The following is a 16638-nucleotide window of genomic DNA, read 5'->3' on the forward strand; positions in this document are numbered from 1 at the left end:
TTCATGGCAATCCCCCTTGTGAAATATTGAGAAAACCTAATACTGTTTTTAAATTACAGTTTCACACGTGTAACGGAAACTAGAATTTATTAAGAAATCAATATTACTCCTATATATTTTGCTCAATGTAACATGAGCATCAACTAAGGAGAAAGCAGAAGAATTGGCTACAATATTTAAAATAGCACACAAGTTCAAGTCATACAGCATGGGCATTCCTTCATGTATCTTGGTCACAGCTATTCAAGTAAGAGAAAACACTATTTAAGTTCCAGGGAAATAAGTATAGTTATGTAATTAGGCGGGGGGGGGGAATATAAACAATTAAGTGCAATCACTTCTGAAAACTTAGGGATAGGCATACAGTCTGTTCAGTTAAGATTTGGATGATGGCATAAGGCTTCACATAATTCAGGAAATAGGCCTTCAAATTTAAACCTGTTGTAGTGCAACATCTTTGTTGAATTTTTCCTTCATAACTTAATTTAATGGTATTAACAACACCAAATGAACTGTTTTATCAAAAAGATGTTTATTAATTGGCTTATATTTCACTGGATTTCAGTCTTCAGAGCATAAAGCAGCATGTTATGTTGTTTACATGCAACAGTGAGTAAGTGAAACAATTTTTGTGACGGACAAAAGATCTAATGACTAATTTGGCATAGGCATACCTATTCTAATGTTAAAAAAAAAGAAATATTACAGCTATGTAGGAGTTGATCTTAATATAACAGTCTTCCAAATTTTTAGCAAATTAATGTAACCATACTTGTTCAGGTTAGGAGAATTCTTCATGGCCATGACTGACTAAAAATAATCTTTCTCACCTGTAATGACTTCTAAATAGCACATTGGATTTCTTCCATCTAATCCTTTGTCTGCCAGTCCTGACTCACCATAATAATGGTAGTGAATGTACCATATTTTTCGGACCATAAGACGCACCTTTTTACATAGAAAAATCTACTTAAAATTGGGGTGCGTCTTATGGTCCAAAGGTAACATTAAAATATGAATCTTTACACTGTATCGACGCTGTTAGCGAAGTTCGAATACTGGCACAATATGTTAATAAAATTAGTAAGTATGCCACTGAAGGTGGTACCTAAGTTATCTTGCTGCATGTGGGTGAATCATCGATTTAGAGCGTCAGTAGTCATTAGCGTGTAAACATATGCACTTTTGTATTGTTCATTTGAATTATTTTTTATAAGTCGTTAAAATTTTTATCTTAAAATTAGAAAAAATGAGTGTAAAACAAAAAAAGACTTTCATATAATATGAGTTATAAATTAAATGTGATAAATTATGCAAAACAATATGGAAACAGAGCAGCAGAAAGACATTTTGGTCCACCACCAACAGAAAAAATGGTTCGTGAGTGGAGAAAACAAGAGGAACGATTAAAACTGCTATGTAAACACAAGAAAACATTCCGTTCGCACCTAGAAAAATGGCCAGAATTAGAAGTACAAATAAAAAAATTGGGTAACAAATCATCAAAAGATGGGAATATCTGTTTCTACGAAAATGATTTCTATGAATTTTTGAAGCGAAACAATGGGCATTTTAAATTTTACCGGTGGTGCTTTAGATTTATGAAAAGACATGGGTATGCATGCATACAAAAACCACTCTAGCCCAAAAAATGCCGGCTGACTATGAAGCTAAAATTATAGAATTCCGTAGATTTGTCATATCAGCGAGAAGGAAATTTAACTTTGAGCTTAATCAAATTGTGAACATGGATGAAGTGCCTCTAACTTTTGATGTTCCTTCAAATCGGACAGTAGATTCAAAAGGCACCAAATCAATAGTGATCAAAACTAACAGGTCACGAAAAAACTCGCTACACTGTAGTTTTAGCTTGTTGTGCAGATGGAACAAAACTACCCCCATGTTAATCTTCAAGAGAAAAACATTACCAAGAGATGAAATTCCTCATAGCATTATTATCCACATTCAAGATAAAGGCTGGATGGACAAAACAGGAATAAAATTATGGATACAAAAGATATGGGCAAAACGTCCAGGTGCATTGTTTAAAAAGCCTACGATGTTAGTGTGGGATCAATTCAAAGCGCATAAAACAGAATCAACCGAGAAGCTTCTAAAAGAAATGAATACAGAATTAGCTGTCATTCCTGGAGGCCTTACAAGTCAATTACAACCCTTGGATGGATCTATTAATAAACCATTCAAAAATTTTATGCAGGAAGAGTGGAACAAATGGATGGCAAAGCCAAATTATGATGTTACAGCAACAGGGCATATGAAACGACCAACAATTTAAGAAGTATGTACCTGGGTGAAAAATTCATGGGAAGCTGTGAAAGAAGAGATGATTATAAAGTCATTTAAGAAATGTGGGATAAGTACTGCGATGGATGGTACCGAAGATGATACAGTTTTTGAAGGAAGTGACAACAATAGTTCAGACAAAAGTAATACGAACGGTGAGATTAATGAGATGAGTGATAGTAGCGAGAGTGAGGATGAACTGAATATTGCTAATACAAATGATTGTGACAATAAATAAAAATTAAGTAAGAATTTGTAAATATCTTTATATAATAAAATATTTTTTTCTAAAAATCATCTCATAAATTTGGGGTGCATCTTATCGTTTGAAAAAATACGTTTTTTTTTTGTTCTCCAAAGGAGATATTAATAGATCTTCCTGTCTGTCCATATTAAGCCAAATCACAGTTTACAAGGAACTTCATACACTCCAGGATATGCTGTAGGATGGAGTTTATCCTTAGGAGATCAAATCAGAGTTGCTAATTTAATGTGCAGTTAAATTATGATGTTCTTGAATTTTGATCTCAGCAGAATGGCTAGTCTATCCAAAGTAACAAATTTGACAGGAACATTTTATTTAATAAACACCAGGCAAAGGCAGAGGTGATAATTTATCCTTAATAGGTGGTAAGAAAGAAGTCAGCTTTTAGACTGGTGGTATATGGATTACATTTGTAGAGAATCCTTGCTATTTGTTCAGAAGTCCCGTTGAGGTAGGGTATGCAGATCCTTTTGATATCATATTGCATTCTGGCAGAAGGATAATAATTATTGATTATTTTCGATCCATTAAATGATAGAACAAGTTTTATTTTATTTAATTTTTCTAATAAAAGATAGTTAGGAGAACAAATTGTACATGCTTGAGGCTTTTGATAATACGTCTTTTGTGAAGGATGATGATGTGAAACATCTTAGGTATATCTGCCTGTGAATGATGGTTTCCTGTAAATGGAAAATTCAATATTACAGCAGAGTTATGAAGTATCAGGGCATCCAGAAAGTGAAGACTTATTAGATCTGTGCTCAATAGTGAACTTAATGTGTTCACTAATTTTGTTCAAAAACTAAAAGGAACTGGTCGAGGAAGCCAAGTGCTACCAACTAGATTTAGTCTGGCTTTCTTTGAACCAAGAGGAGAGGCTCTGGAACTGTCGACCTGGATGAGGAGTGGAAGCGCTACTACTATGGTGTGAGCCCAACAATGTCTGCTCAGGCAGGTGTGGGGATACTCACAAGCCTCCGGCTGTCAGACTGTGTTGCTGAGTGGAACCCATTGGGGTGGGGATGGGTATGTGTTAAGGCTCCAGATAAAAAACCACTACTTGGCTGTGATGCCAGCCTGTGCAACTAATCTGGAGTCAGAATAATCTGCCTTCTTAGAGGAAGTGGATGCTGCTTTTGACAGGGTGGCAGACATGGAATCAGTCCTGCTAATGGGCAACTTCAATGCACATGTTGGAACAGATGACCAGACGTAGAGGGGGGGGGGGTGGAAGTAACAGAGACCCTGACCTTAACGCGAATGGGTTGAAATTATTGGACTTCCGCTGTACTAACAGCTTATCCATAATGAATACCTTCTTTCAGCACCGAGAAATCCATAAGTATACCTGGTACAAGGATACACTTGGACAAAGGTCTCTGATTGACTTCTTTATAGTCTCAGCAGACCTATTTTCCTCAGTGCTGGACATTCATGTGAGGAGAGGGGCAGAACTGTCAACTGACCACCACCTTGTTGTCTGCATTCTACAGCTTCAGAAACCAGATGCTACCATCATCACTGGTAGGCCTAAGCAGCTATACTGCTTGAAATGGGAGGCACTGGAAAATGAGGCTGTGAGGAAGAATTTTGCAGATGACATTTCATCCAGGTTCAAAGAGATTCCCAAGCATACTGCAGATGTTGAGGAGTGGGAGCTGTTCAGAACTGCTGTCACTGTCTCTGCACTCTCATGCTGTGGCAGAAAGTGGCTCGGTGTGGTGACAGGCAGTGAGAAAAGGACACATTTGTGGAACGAAGAAGTCCAAAAAGCTGTCTGGGCAAAAAAGGAGGCCTGCCTAACATGGCTTAGGGTCAGGTCACCCCTGAGATGCATTTCCGCTACACTGAGGCACATAAAGCTGCTGCTGAGGCAGTAAAGACAGCAAAGCAGAAGGCTTGGGAATCCTTTGGAGAAAGATTAGACTCATCCTATGCAAATGCAAACAAAGTATTCTGGCAGACCATCCACTGCCTTTGAGGGAGGAAATCGTGCACAGCAAGGGCAATTAAGGCCTCTGATGGTGCACTTTTAACAACCGAGAAGGATATCCTCCACAGATGGAGGGAATACTTTAAGAGCATTCTTAACCCAGGTGGCCCAACAGTTGTAGACATCCAAGAGATGCAGATCAGGGCGATGACTAGTCTTACAGCAAGAGGTCTGTTTAGCAATAAAATTGCTAAAATCGGGCAAGGCTGCTGGTGATGATGAAATCTGGCTCAAAATGCTAAAAGCCTTAAATCGAGTTGGGGTTCTCTGGCTGACTCGAGTGTGTCAGGCTGCTTGGATATCTGGGTGAGCACCAAAGCAATGGCAGATAGGCATAATAATGCCAGTCTTCAAGTAGGGAGACCAGAGAGATTGCAGCAACTATCGTGGCATATCTCTGCTCAGCCTGCCTGGGAAAGTATATATGCCAGGTGTTTGGAAAGAAGGTGCAAGAGCATAGTTAAGTCAAAGTTCCAGGAAGAACAATGTGGCTTTTGTTCTGGTATAAGCACAACTGACCAAATCTTCACTTTAAGGCAAGTCTTTGAGAAATCTTGGGAATATGCCAAGACTGTCTACACATGTTTTGTGGACTTGGAGAAGGAATGTGACTGGGTTCCTCGGGATAAGCTATGACAAGTAGTACAGGAGTATAGAGTGGATGGCCTACTATTAGCTGCCATTAAGTCCCTGTATGAATGCCCAGAGTTTTGTGTCCGGGTAAACAGCACAAAGTCTGAACCTTTCACAGTCTCTGTTGGCCTCTGCCAAGGGTATGTTCTGTCACCCCTCCTTTTCATAATTATAAACTGGATTGATAGGCACAGCCGATGGAAGATGTAGCATTGGATGTCTGCTTTTTGCAGATGACTAGTTCTGCTTAGCTCTTCCACAGATGACCTCCAGTGGACCCTGGATATGTTTGTAGCTGTTTGTGCAGAAGCCGGAATGAAGATCAGTGTTGCCAAAACTGAAACATTTGTGTTCTCAAGACAACCATCCCAGTGCACTTTACATGTGAGTGGAGTCCCACTGTGGCAGTTGAGAAGTTTAAATACTTTGGGTCCATATTTACAAGTGATGGAAAGTGGGACGAAGAGCTAGATACTTGGATTGGCTCAGCAAGCGCAATATTGTGGGAGCTTGGCCGTTCGGTAGTATTGAAGCGGGAGTTAAGCCGGCTGTCTTCAGTACAGTCTATGTCCGCATCCTAACCTATTGTCACGAGAGTTGGGTAATGACCAAAAGAATGCAGACACGAATCCAAGCAGCTGAAATGAGGTTCCTTTGAGGGGGTTGCAGGGCTGACAAGACTCGACAGAGTCAGAAGTTCTGCAATTCTGGAAACCCTCAATACTCGATTGTTGCTTCTCCGTGGTGAGAGATTACAGTTACATTGGTATGGCACCTGGTCAGAATGCCACAAGAGAGGCTCCCCCAGCAGGCCCTCTTTGCCAAGCCAGAGGGTGGGAGGCCACATGGAAGGCCAAGGACTCGCTGGATAGATTATATCCAAAACCTTGGGTGGACGTGTTTGGGAGTCCCACTAGAACACCTGAGCTGGGAGGCAGAGGATCGTGACCATTGGAAGTTCCTCTTGCAGCTGCTGCCCCACAATGCAGTTAGGAAAGGTGGGCCTTGAAGATGAATGAAAAAAAAAATGAAAACTAAAATAATTCTTTCTTTCAGAGTAGGACCAGATCACGATTGGCCGAGTGGTTAGCATATCTGCTCTCCAGCTAAAAGGTGGTGGGTTCTAATCTCGCTGTGGGCATGAATGTTTGTGATTGTCTGTGAAAATACTAGTGGGGGGGGGGGGGGAACGGTAGATGGCATTGGTGTAGTTGGTGGAGATAGTCATAGAGTGTGTGTCCTCCCTCGATGAGTCTTTGGAATCCCTGGAGGTGTCACATAATAATAAAATGAAATGTAGTCAAATACAGAGTCGAGGAGAAATTTAGTCCACTAAATGCTCCATAAAGTAATCAGCCAAAGTAGGTGATGCTATATAGGACTGCTGATCACAGTTGTTGAGTGAAATATATATAGGAATATTTAATAAATCTAGTTTCCATTACATGTGTGAAACCATTATTTAAAAAATAGCATTATATCTACCATGCATGTTTCAATTAAACAATTAGTAATTGAGTAAAGCTTATAATGCATGAGTGTCATGATTTGACTAACCAAAAGTTTTAATTAGATAAAAAAAAAAGGAACCCTGTTCTGGAACAATGCATATTTTATGCCATAAGGTGGCATAAAATAATAATAATATAACATGTTAAGATATACCGGCTTGGTTGGCCAAGCAGTTTACGTATCTGCTCTCCAGCCAAAAGGCTGCTGGTTCAAATCACGTTGTGGGCATGGATGTTTGTGATTGTCTGTGAAAGTGCTAATGATGGTGGCAGATGGTAAATGGCGTTGGTGTAGTTGCAGTTAGTTGTAGTTGGTGGATTGAGTGGTGGAGACAGAGAGTAGTAGAGTAGGTGCCCACCATCAATGAGTCTTTGGACTCCCTGGAGGTGTCATGTAATAATAATAATAAAAGAGATAATATATAAAATAAATAATAATAAGGTGGCATAGAAAGCATCGAAAAATCGTCTACCACATATTAACCATCTCATAAAGATTTCACTGAACTTATACATTATTTATGGAATGCTTAAAATTTTTTCACATATCCAGAAAATGTATAATCATGTATTAATATACTTTTTTTTAATTTAATTATGTAGCTTTGGAGCAACTACTTTATCTTAGCAGTTGCATTTCTTACTCAGCCTTCTTTACAGTTGGAAAATTTCTCAGAGCTGAAACGTGAAAAAATATTAGCGAAGTAAGTTATGAAAGAAATTTAGATAGAAAATTTTGGAAAATATATACTTTTTTTATTTACCAATTTCATCAATGAAAATGCAGATTTTTTTCATCGTCATCATCAAATTCCATGCCCTAAAGGGGTATACATTACTAACTTCCTATCTACGATTTTCCTCTAAATCGATCTGTTTTCTATCAAGAGTCCAACATTATCAGATCTTATATTTCTATCTTCTAAGGCACTTTTTATTGTATCAGTCTACCTATATTGTGGTCTTCCTCTGGGTCTTTTTCCTGCCTACCTGACAGAGAACACTTGTTTTGTTCATCTTTCCTTTCCCATTCTGGTTAAGTAACCATACCACCTGAGATTAGCTTTGCTAACACATTCCTGGATGCTAACAATGTCAAGTTCTTTCCTAATATCCTCGTCTTTAATATGATATTGCCATTGATGCCATCTGTTCATGACCCTAATGTTTCTCAGGATTTTCGTATCTGCTATCTCTAGTCAAGTGTTTTATTTCTAACCGCTCTCAAATCCATAAGTTAAAATTGGTTTGAACACTGTCTTGTAACAGCTAATTTAGTGTTTTGACTAATTTCTCTGTTATTCTATATAATTTATTCAGTTCACTTCCTACCATACCAGCTTTGTTGATTCTTTTGTCTATTTCTATAATTAATTTACCATCTTCATTAAAAATAGTGCCTAAGTAGCTGAAATGTTTTACTTGTTCTATAGGTTCTTCATTCAAAATGCAGTTGATATTTTCTATGCTTCTACCTATTATCATTGTTTTTGCCTTGTTATTGCTGACCTTCATTCCATATCTATTACAACAGTTATTCAATTTAGTCAGGCAGTCTTGTAGCAGATTTATTTAGAAGTATAACATCATCCGCATAAAGCAAAGAGCTGAGATTAAAATCTCCAATTTTGATATCCGGTTTAATACCACTATCCTTCATAATGTGATCCATATAGATAATAAATAACAGAGGGGATAATGTACATCCCTGTCTGACACCAGATTTAACATTAAACTATCTTCCTGTACTTCCTTCGATTCTAACTGCTGACTTACAACTCAAATAAGGACTAAGTATTGCTTGATATAATGTCCCATTGACACCATACAACTATAGCATTTTGAATAGCTTTCCTCTTGATACCTTGTCAGATGCCTTTTGCAGGTCTACAAAACTTAAATACAGATGCTTAAAAGAAAGGATTCAGATCATCCATGGAAATGATACCCATAAGTGCTGCAATCACTATGGTAAGTTGGAGATTCGTATTTCCCTCCTGATCAATTGGCTGGCCTTTTTAAAGAGATGCAGAGACAATAACCTTATTCCTATCTGCATCAGGCTAAAAAATAAATTTACGTCCGCTAAGGCACTCTGTATTTATGACCGCACAGAAAAAGCAATGCTTAGAGAACAGATTCAAACAGTCCGCCAAAACCTAGCTACAACAAAATCTGGTTTCAAAATTACAATCCGAACTATATTAATCCAGACATTCTACAATTACTTGAAAGAATTACTGACAATTTGGCCAAATATACCCTGGAAAAGAATAAAGAAAAACTCGAGAAAAAATTCCACAGTTTGAAACAACGGCAAAATATGGCGACCAATCACAGGAATCCATCCAATCAGAAGACTTCCTCCCCGACAAACACCAACAATGAACAACAAACAAGGGAGACAAGGAGCGACCAACCACTGGCAAGCAAGAACCATGTGATCAACCTATCAAGCCACACCCTGAACAACGGCGAACTTACTCTACTGAATAAAGCACTTAACTATGCAATAGCACCTAAAAAGGTAAACAAATTGGATTTTATCTACCACTTTGAAAGAGGCATCAGGTCTCTACCTAACAATATAGCAGATAAAATACGACTAGAAATTAGCAATGTCCTGAACACTAAAAAAACCATACAGAACAATCTCACAAAAATAGAATTAGCAGCAATTAAGTCATTAAAAGCCAAACAAAACATAATAATAATGAAAGTGGATAAAGGCAATGCCACTGTTGTCCTTGACAGGTCAACATATGTACTTCAAATGAATCAACTAGTAGCCGATAAAAAACTCAAACCCCACTATGCCCGCCCCCTCCAGAATATATAGGGTCCCGAAAATACACAAACAAAATGTGCTCCTTCGACCAATCCTGAAAGGAATAGACAGTCCCAATTACCACTTAGCCAAGAAATTAGCGGAAACACTCAAGGAGTTGGTAGGTCATTCCCCCTCCTACATAAAAAACACACAACACTTTATAAACAAAATTAAAAACATAACACTCGACAAAGATGACTTATTAGTCAGTTTCGACGTTTCTGCCCTTTTCACTAATGTCCCCATCAACGACACAATTCTCCTATTACAGAACAAATTTCTGCCCGACATTATGGCTCTCTTTGCCCACGTACCACAGTCCGGTTACTTTCTGTGGCAAAACAAATTTTACCTACAAAAAGAAGGTATACAGCCATGGGCGCACCACTAACCCCTCCCCAAATCGCTAACTTCTACATGGAAACCTTTGAGCAAAGGGCTCTTGATTCCCCCACACTAAGACCGACAGTCTGGCTTAGATACATCGATGATGTGTTCACGATCTGGCCGCACAGGCGACAAACTCCAAACACATTCCTTAGCCACCTGAACAAACAACCCGAACGCATACAATTTACCATCGAAATCGAAAACCAAAATTCGCTCCTGTTCCTAGACACACTAGTCACACGTCTTCCTTCAGGCAGTCTATCCTTCACGGTCTACTGAAAACCGACACGCTGGCCAATACATACACGCTAATTCATACCACCACCAATCACAAAAATATGGAGTCATTAACACCCTTAAAAACAGAGCTACAACAATTTGCTCTAACCAGCAAGCCCTGAAACAAGAACTAAAAATCATCAGCGACACGTTCATAAATAATGGCTATAACAAAAATACTATTAATAAAATACTCCATAAAACAACAACAAAAACGAATCTAGATTAAGTAAAACCATAGCCATTCCATACATTAAAGGGTTATCGGAAAAAATCAACAGAATCCTACAACATTATAACCTCAATGCCACCTTTAAACCACCCACTAAACTTAAAACCATATTCAACTCCTCTAAGGATCCTCTCCTCCCATTAGCACATCCTAGAATCTATTGCATCTGCTGCACCTGTAACTTACCGTACGTTGGGGAAACAGGACGGACAATCCCCATAATGCAAGAAAGAACACATTAGGCACATTAAATATAACCATTATGGTGAAGCAGGCCTCTCAGACCACACACTCAAAACCTTACGACAAATCAACTGGAAAAGCACCTGCTGTTTACACCACACAAAAACCTGGTACGAAAGGAAATTTAAGGAAGCCTGCCAAATCCTGATAAACCACCCAAATATCAACAACAAAGATGGCATGAAAATTCCAAGGATCTGGATGGCACACATTCAGCCTACCTAATATATAAGATCCAGCATAAGTCAGGACTTTAGCTAGTATTAGAAACCATTCCATACCAACTAGCTGCAATGTACATGATCTTAATATATGTATATAGATAGATACTTGTTGTTGTTGTGCCCAATGTATTTCTACAACCAACAGATAACACCAATAATAGGACTCTAGCGTTGATGTATAATTTTTTTATTTTATTTATTTATTTTTTTTTTTTTTTCACCAGAGGTCAGGCCAACAATTGTTGTAGCGGTTGGTCAGTGTCTTTAACAAACCAGTTTGATTGTAGTGTTACTTGTTTTCTGTGTATAGTTGTATGGTCCAGAAGATGACCTTGACAAAGGTCGAAACGTCGAATGTAGATTTTAGTTATATTAAACTAAAGTTTTTATTCAAACACGGTAGTTGTCACCATAATTTTCAAAAATGCACTTAAATACAGATCTTTATATTCTCATGATTTCTGATTTCTCAACTATTTGTCATAAAGTGAAAACCTGATCCTGAGAGCCTCTATTTGCACATCTGCCTCTATTTGCCTAAATCCAGCTTGTTCTTCACCAAGCTTCCCTTCCACAATTCTTTTCAATCATTTCTAAAGTAATACTTGCATAAATCTTACCAGGAACACTCAGTAGGGAAATACTTCTGTAATTCTCATATTCAGTTTTATTTCCGTTTTTGTATATGGGTACTATGAGAGCTCTACTCCAGCCATCTGGAATTTGTCCCTCTGTCCAGGCCTTCTGAACTATGCAGTGCAGCCATTGTAAGACTTTTATACCTCCATAAAGACTTTTTTTACTAATAAATAAAGATATTTATATTTATTATTTTTTTTAAGTGCTCCCATCCACAAAAGGCTTTTATAAACTAGTACATCCATGTGTATCATGTGTGGGATAAGGAATATTTTTTGCTGTTTGTATTCATTTTATGTATTGTTTTGTGTTTTTTATTTTTTTTCTGTGGTCCAGAAACCCTGCTCTAGACACTAAACATTGACATTTTCAAGTCGTAAATGGGGCAGTGGTCTCACACTGGGCATAAAATCCATCAACCATACATATATATATATATATATATTAGAGCCTTCATGGCTCAGTTGGTTACAAAGTCCTTTGGTTAGGCTTATGATGTAACCTTCACATCATAGACAAATTTGAATCCTGTCTGTAATGAAGAACCTTTGTTGGAACATTTTTAATTAAATGTGAGTTAGCAAGGCTTATATAGAGATGGTGTATTTTTTTTTTTCACCTGGAAGCAAGTATTTTTCATCCCTCAAAAACGGTAAACTGGCCTCATGAACACACATGCATGCATAAAATAACAGAATTGCAGAAAAATTAATCTCAGAGGTGCTTACAGGCTCACTGCAACTTCCATTTCACAGATGCAATGTTTCATCACTGTGTCTGTTCTATAGGTACTACCATGTCTACTGCGCCACGAAACTGGTATCATAGCTCTGTTTTCTATTTGGCCTGTTAAAATATGAGCATCAGGTGCCCAGCATCCCATTCTCTTCTTCTATCATTTTAGCTGCCTTTATCTTCTGGAACAATCTTCCTCATTAAGTATTTCCAAACTACAACCCTTAAGTGTTCTTGAAAAAAAAAGTCAATAAACCTGTTCTTTTCAATCCTTGCCTGCACTCCACACATGCCATTGATGTGTAGTTCTTTGTCCTCTTGGGTGCATTTGGAATCAATATTAAATAAATAAATAAACTAAAAAATCTTTAAAATTGTGATAACATTATAATTCTTGTGTAGAGGCTTAAGTGCTGTGAGGACATTATGTTGGAGGTTTAATGGATTTTTTACAACACTCAAAAAGAATTAAAATAGAATTTAATACTTCCTGTATTTCGTCCTAGTCACTAGGACATCTACGGGGATTACAAAAACAATTAATGTAACATGCACACAAAAACTTACAATACTAAGCCCAACCACGTGGTTAACACTAAAGTCCTATCTAGGTGGAGCGCCCTCTAAGGGCGGTAAAAGGTAGCCTGGAATGTAAGGTGGGACCTCTGGTAATGAGTGTTTCCCAAATCTTAGGAAGCTTAATGCAACTGTATTTATTGAGATTTGGTTGGTTTCTGAGAGCTGCTGCTGCTGCTTCTGTGAAAAGTCTCTCTTTTCTTGAATTTGCTGTGGTGGAGCATGGTGGTTTTCTTCCATGATACTATGTGGGTGGTGTCCAACACATGGCCGTAGTTGTGTTTAACGATGTACGACTTGTGTTCCTCCAGGCGGATGGATGCTGATCTGCCTGTCTGTCCAAAATACGCAAGCTTACAGGAACAGGGTACTTTGTAAACTCCAGGCAGAGAGAGAGGAGGGAGCTGATCTTTCATAGAACGGATAAGGGTAGCAAGTTTGCGGTAGGGCTTATATGCTGTGTGTAGGTTATACTTTTTTAGTATCTTGGCTATTTTTTCCGAAGTACCACAGATGTAAGGTATGGTGATGGCATTTTTAAAATCTTGTTGACGAGAGGGACGGGGAATGGGGGAGGAATTGATTATTTTTTTGCTACTGTGTTCGCTGTAGCCATTGGAGAGGAAAGTTCTGTGTATGTGGTTAAGCTCAGTAGTGAGGGTGGTTCCACTGGAACAAAGATTGTACTGGAACAAAAAAGTAAAGGACTTTAGTGTCAACCATGTGGTTGGGCTTAGTATTGTAAGTTTTTGTGTGCATGTTACATTAATTGTTTTTGTAATCCCCGTAGATGTCCTAGTGACTAGGACGAAATATAGGAAGTATTAAATTCTATTTTAATTCTTTTTGAGTGTTGTAAAAAATCCATTAAACCTCCAACATAATAGTGATAACATTATGTTTGATGATAATCTTGGCAGAACTGGCATAGTTTTCATTTCTTTATAAATGGTGTCTGAATAGAATTTCTTCCCATAATTTCCAGGAAAATTTGTATATTTAAGATTTCCAAACGAAAGGAATAGTGAAAACATTTCCTGAGAAACATGAGATTTTTTAAAAATAATCTCATCTGATCTAAAACCCCTTATTCTTACAGCAAAAGAAATAAAATAATTGAGATGTTCCCTGAGGTCACAATAATCCCAGCACAAATTCACATGGGGCCTTAGGGCTCTGTTCTATGATATACCCTTTTTTTCTTCCTGTACATAAATTAAACTGTTCGACAATATATGAAAGTAAAGAAATATATCAACTAACTGAAGAACAGGTTAGATCATACCCATCCCCCCAAAAAGATGTTAGATCTTGTGCTAGTTACAGGTCCATTATCTAAGTAACTGTGATAAAGTATTTATCAGGATTATTCAAAACAGAGTTAAAAATTCCTATGAAAAACAAATGGAACAATTGAAAATGGGATTCTGAAGTAATAAAAGCACAATAGATCAGTGGCATAGCTACAACTGTTGCCACCCGGGGCAGTCCCTGAGTTTGCTGCCCCTCTCAATACATACCAAAAATACTACAAAAAGCCAAAACAACGTATAGGGAAATAAATTAAAATACTATGTTTATTTTTAAGTAAAACTTTAATTTCAACATTCTAAAATATTATTTTTCTTGCTTTTCTGTTAGCAAAATCGTCAATGACATTGTCGAAGTCTATGTCATAGTAATGTAAGTAATTCTTAATCAAATTTTATTTAGAAAAACTCCTCTCACAACTAGCAACACTTACAGCAATTGTGAGGAAAATTTGCAGTAGTATTACAGTTCTGAATGAGTTCTCGAGACTGTATTTTAGAATTAACTGCAAAAGTTCAAAGTGCCACCCAGGATGGACTGCCCCCTCCGCAACCCCCTAGCTATGCCATTGCAATAGATGCAATTTTCATATTAAATGGACTAGCAGATCCTATGAGAGACAAAAACAAAAAACTATACTGCTGCTTTATAGTTTTTGAACAAGCTTTCTTAAAATTCTAGAAAATAGAGGTTTGACAAATATCTATTTAATTGTATTAAGAATTATTATTCAGAAACACAAGCAGTAGTAAAATACAAAAATTCAGAAATAGACCAAATAGCAGTTATAAAAGAAGTTATGGAAGGATGTCCATTGTCACCATGTTTATCTAACCTGTACCTAAAAGTAGTAGTAGATGAAGCACTATAGATACGTGAAGGAGTAACTGTAAATGGAAGAAATATAGTACACTTAAAGTATGCTGATGACATAGTTATCACTACAGACAGCCAAGAAAAATTAGAAAATATTCTGACTAAACTACATCAAACAAGTAACAAATATGATATGAAAATTAATTTTAGTAAAATAAAATTAATGGTAATAGGAGGCAAAAGGGAAACAGTCCAGATGAAAATAGAAAACAATAACATAGAACAAGTAAAAAAAAAAAAAAAAGTTCAATTACCTAGGCTCATTGTTCACCAAAGATCTAGATCAGTGTTTCTCAACCTGTGGTCTGTGATGATAGGCCAGGTGGTCTGCGGGCAGACTTAAATTAATTAAATATATATTTTTTAATTATCTAAATAAATTAAAATTGAATAAGTAAAAATTATTAAAATCAAATGGAGACTTAAAAAAACAACAAATATCTTCAGAATGTTCAAAGGCAGAAGCAATAAAATTATATCGTTGTTCACTTCACCCTTTTTATTATTCGTCATTTGCCGCTAAATTTGTAGCAGCAGAATGACAATAATAAGAGGGGTGAAGTGAACAATAATATAGTTTTATTGCTTCTACCTTCCCTTGCTGTTTTGTCAGATTTGAAGTGAACATGTGTTATCCACATTTCAACCAATGGCTGGTTGTTTATTGAATTTTATTATTGAAGGTTTCTCTCCTTCAACCAAGGCTCAGTATATCGTGAGAAGTGCTAAGTGATGCTTGGACAAAGTGTGTCCTGAGTTACCCCCAGTATTATATATTTATATATTTTTTGGAAACGTTTCTTAATAATGGAAAAGTGGCTTAGAACTAGGACTTTCAAAAGAAGGGCAAATGAAACAGGTGATGCTAACCCTAATTATGATACAAGTGTTGTAACAGCAAAAAAATCTGATACTATTAAAGAAGAAGAAACAAGCAATTCAAAGAAATATACGTTAGGAAATATAACAGTTCATATTTGGAATTCTGGTTTACTTGATGTGAAGATGAAAGTGAACAGAAACTTTGTGTTATGAAGTGTTGTCAAACGAGTGCATGAAACCTGCGAAACTCTGGCGATATTTAAAAGCGAAAACATGAAAACCTCATTCTATCAGGGAAATTTTGCTACTTCCAGCTATAAAAGATGTGGTAAAAACGATGTTTGGCTACAAGTTACTAAAAGATGTTGATTTGATTTCTCTTTCAAATGACATTATTGTCACAGAATTAATGATATGGCGGGTGACATAGAATCTCAGTTAATCGAAAGAATTAGAAGAGCCCTTATTATGCGTTACAAATAGACGAGACTACTGATGGTGCAAGTTATGCACAGTTAAATATGCTACGTAAGATATGTGCATGATAACAACATTCGTGATGATATTCTGTTTTATAGAACTTTGCCATCCTGAACAACTGGAGAAGAAATATTTCACACTCTCAATAATTGCATAACACACAAAGGGATCCAGTGGGAAAAATGTATAGGCTTCTGTTCGGATGGAGCTCGCACCCTTACAGGCAGGCATAGTGGGGTTGTTTCTATGGTCAAGGTAGTAGCTCCGGATATGAATTGGGTACATTGTTTCA

The 16638-nt window shown here is 37.1% G+C and overlaps 1 protein-coding gene across 2 annotated transcripts in view; it reads left to right on the forward strand.

Moving 5' to 3' along the window:
- The window catches only part of spg (dedicator of cytokinesis spg), an 869351-nt gene that overhangs the window by 530329 nt on the left and 322384 nt on the right, over nt 1-16638 (forward strand). For both annotated transcript variants that reach the window (XM_090390789.1, XM_090390790.1), the window contains one exon: nt 7313-7413. In XM_090390789.1, coding sequence (XP_090246915.1) covers nt 7313-7413 — 101 coding nt within the window. The remainder of the gene's footprint in view (nt 1-7312; nt 7414-16638) is intronic.

This window comes from Typopeltis vanoorti, chromosome 3 (assembly GCF_054136105.1).
Source record: "Typopeltis vanoorti isolate ZY-2024b chromosome 3, IOZ_Tvanoo_1.0, whole genome shotgun sequence".
NCBI lineage: Eukaryota > Metazoa > Arthropoda > Arachnida > Uropygi > Thelyphonidae > Typopeltis > Typopeltis vanoorti.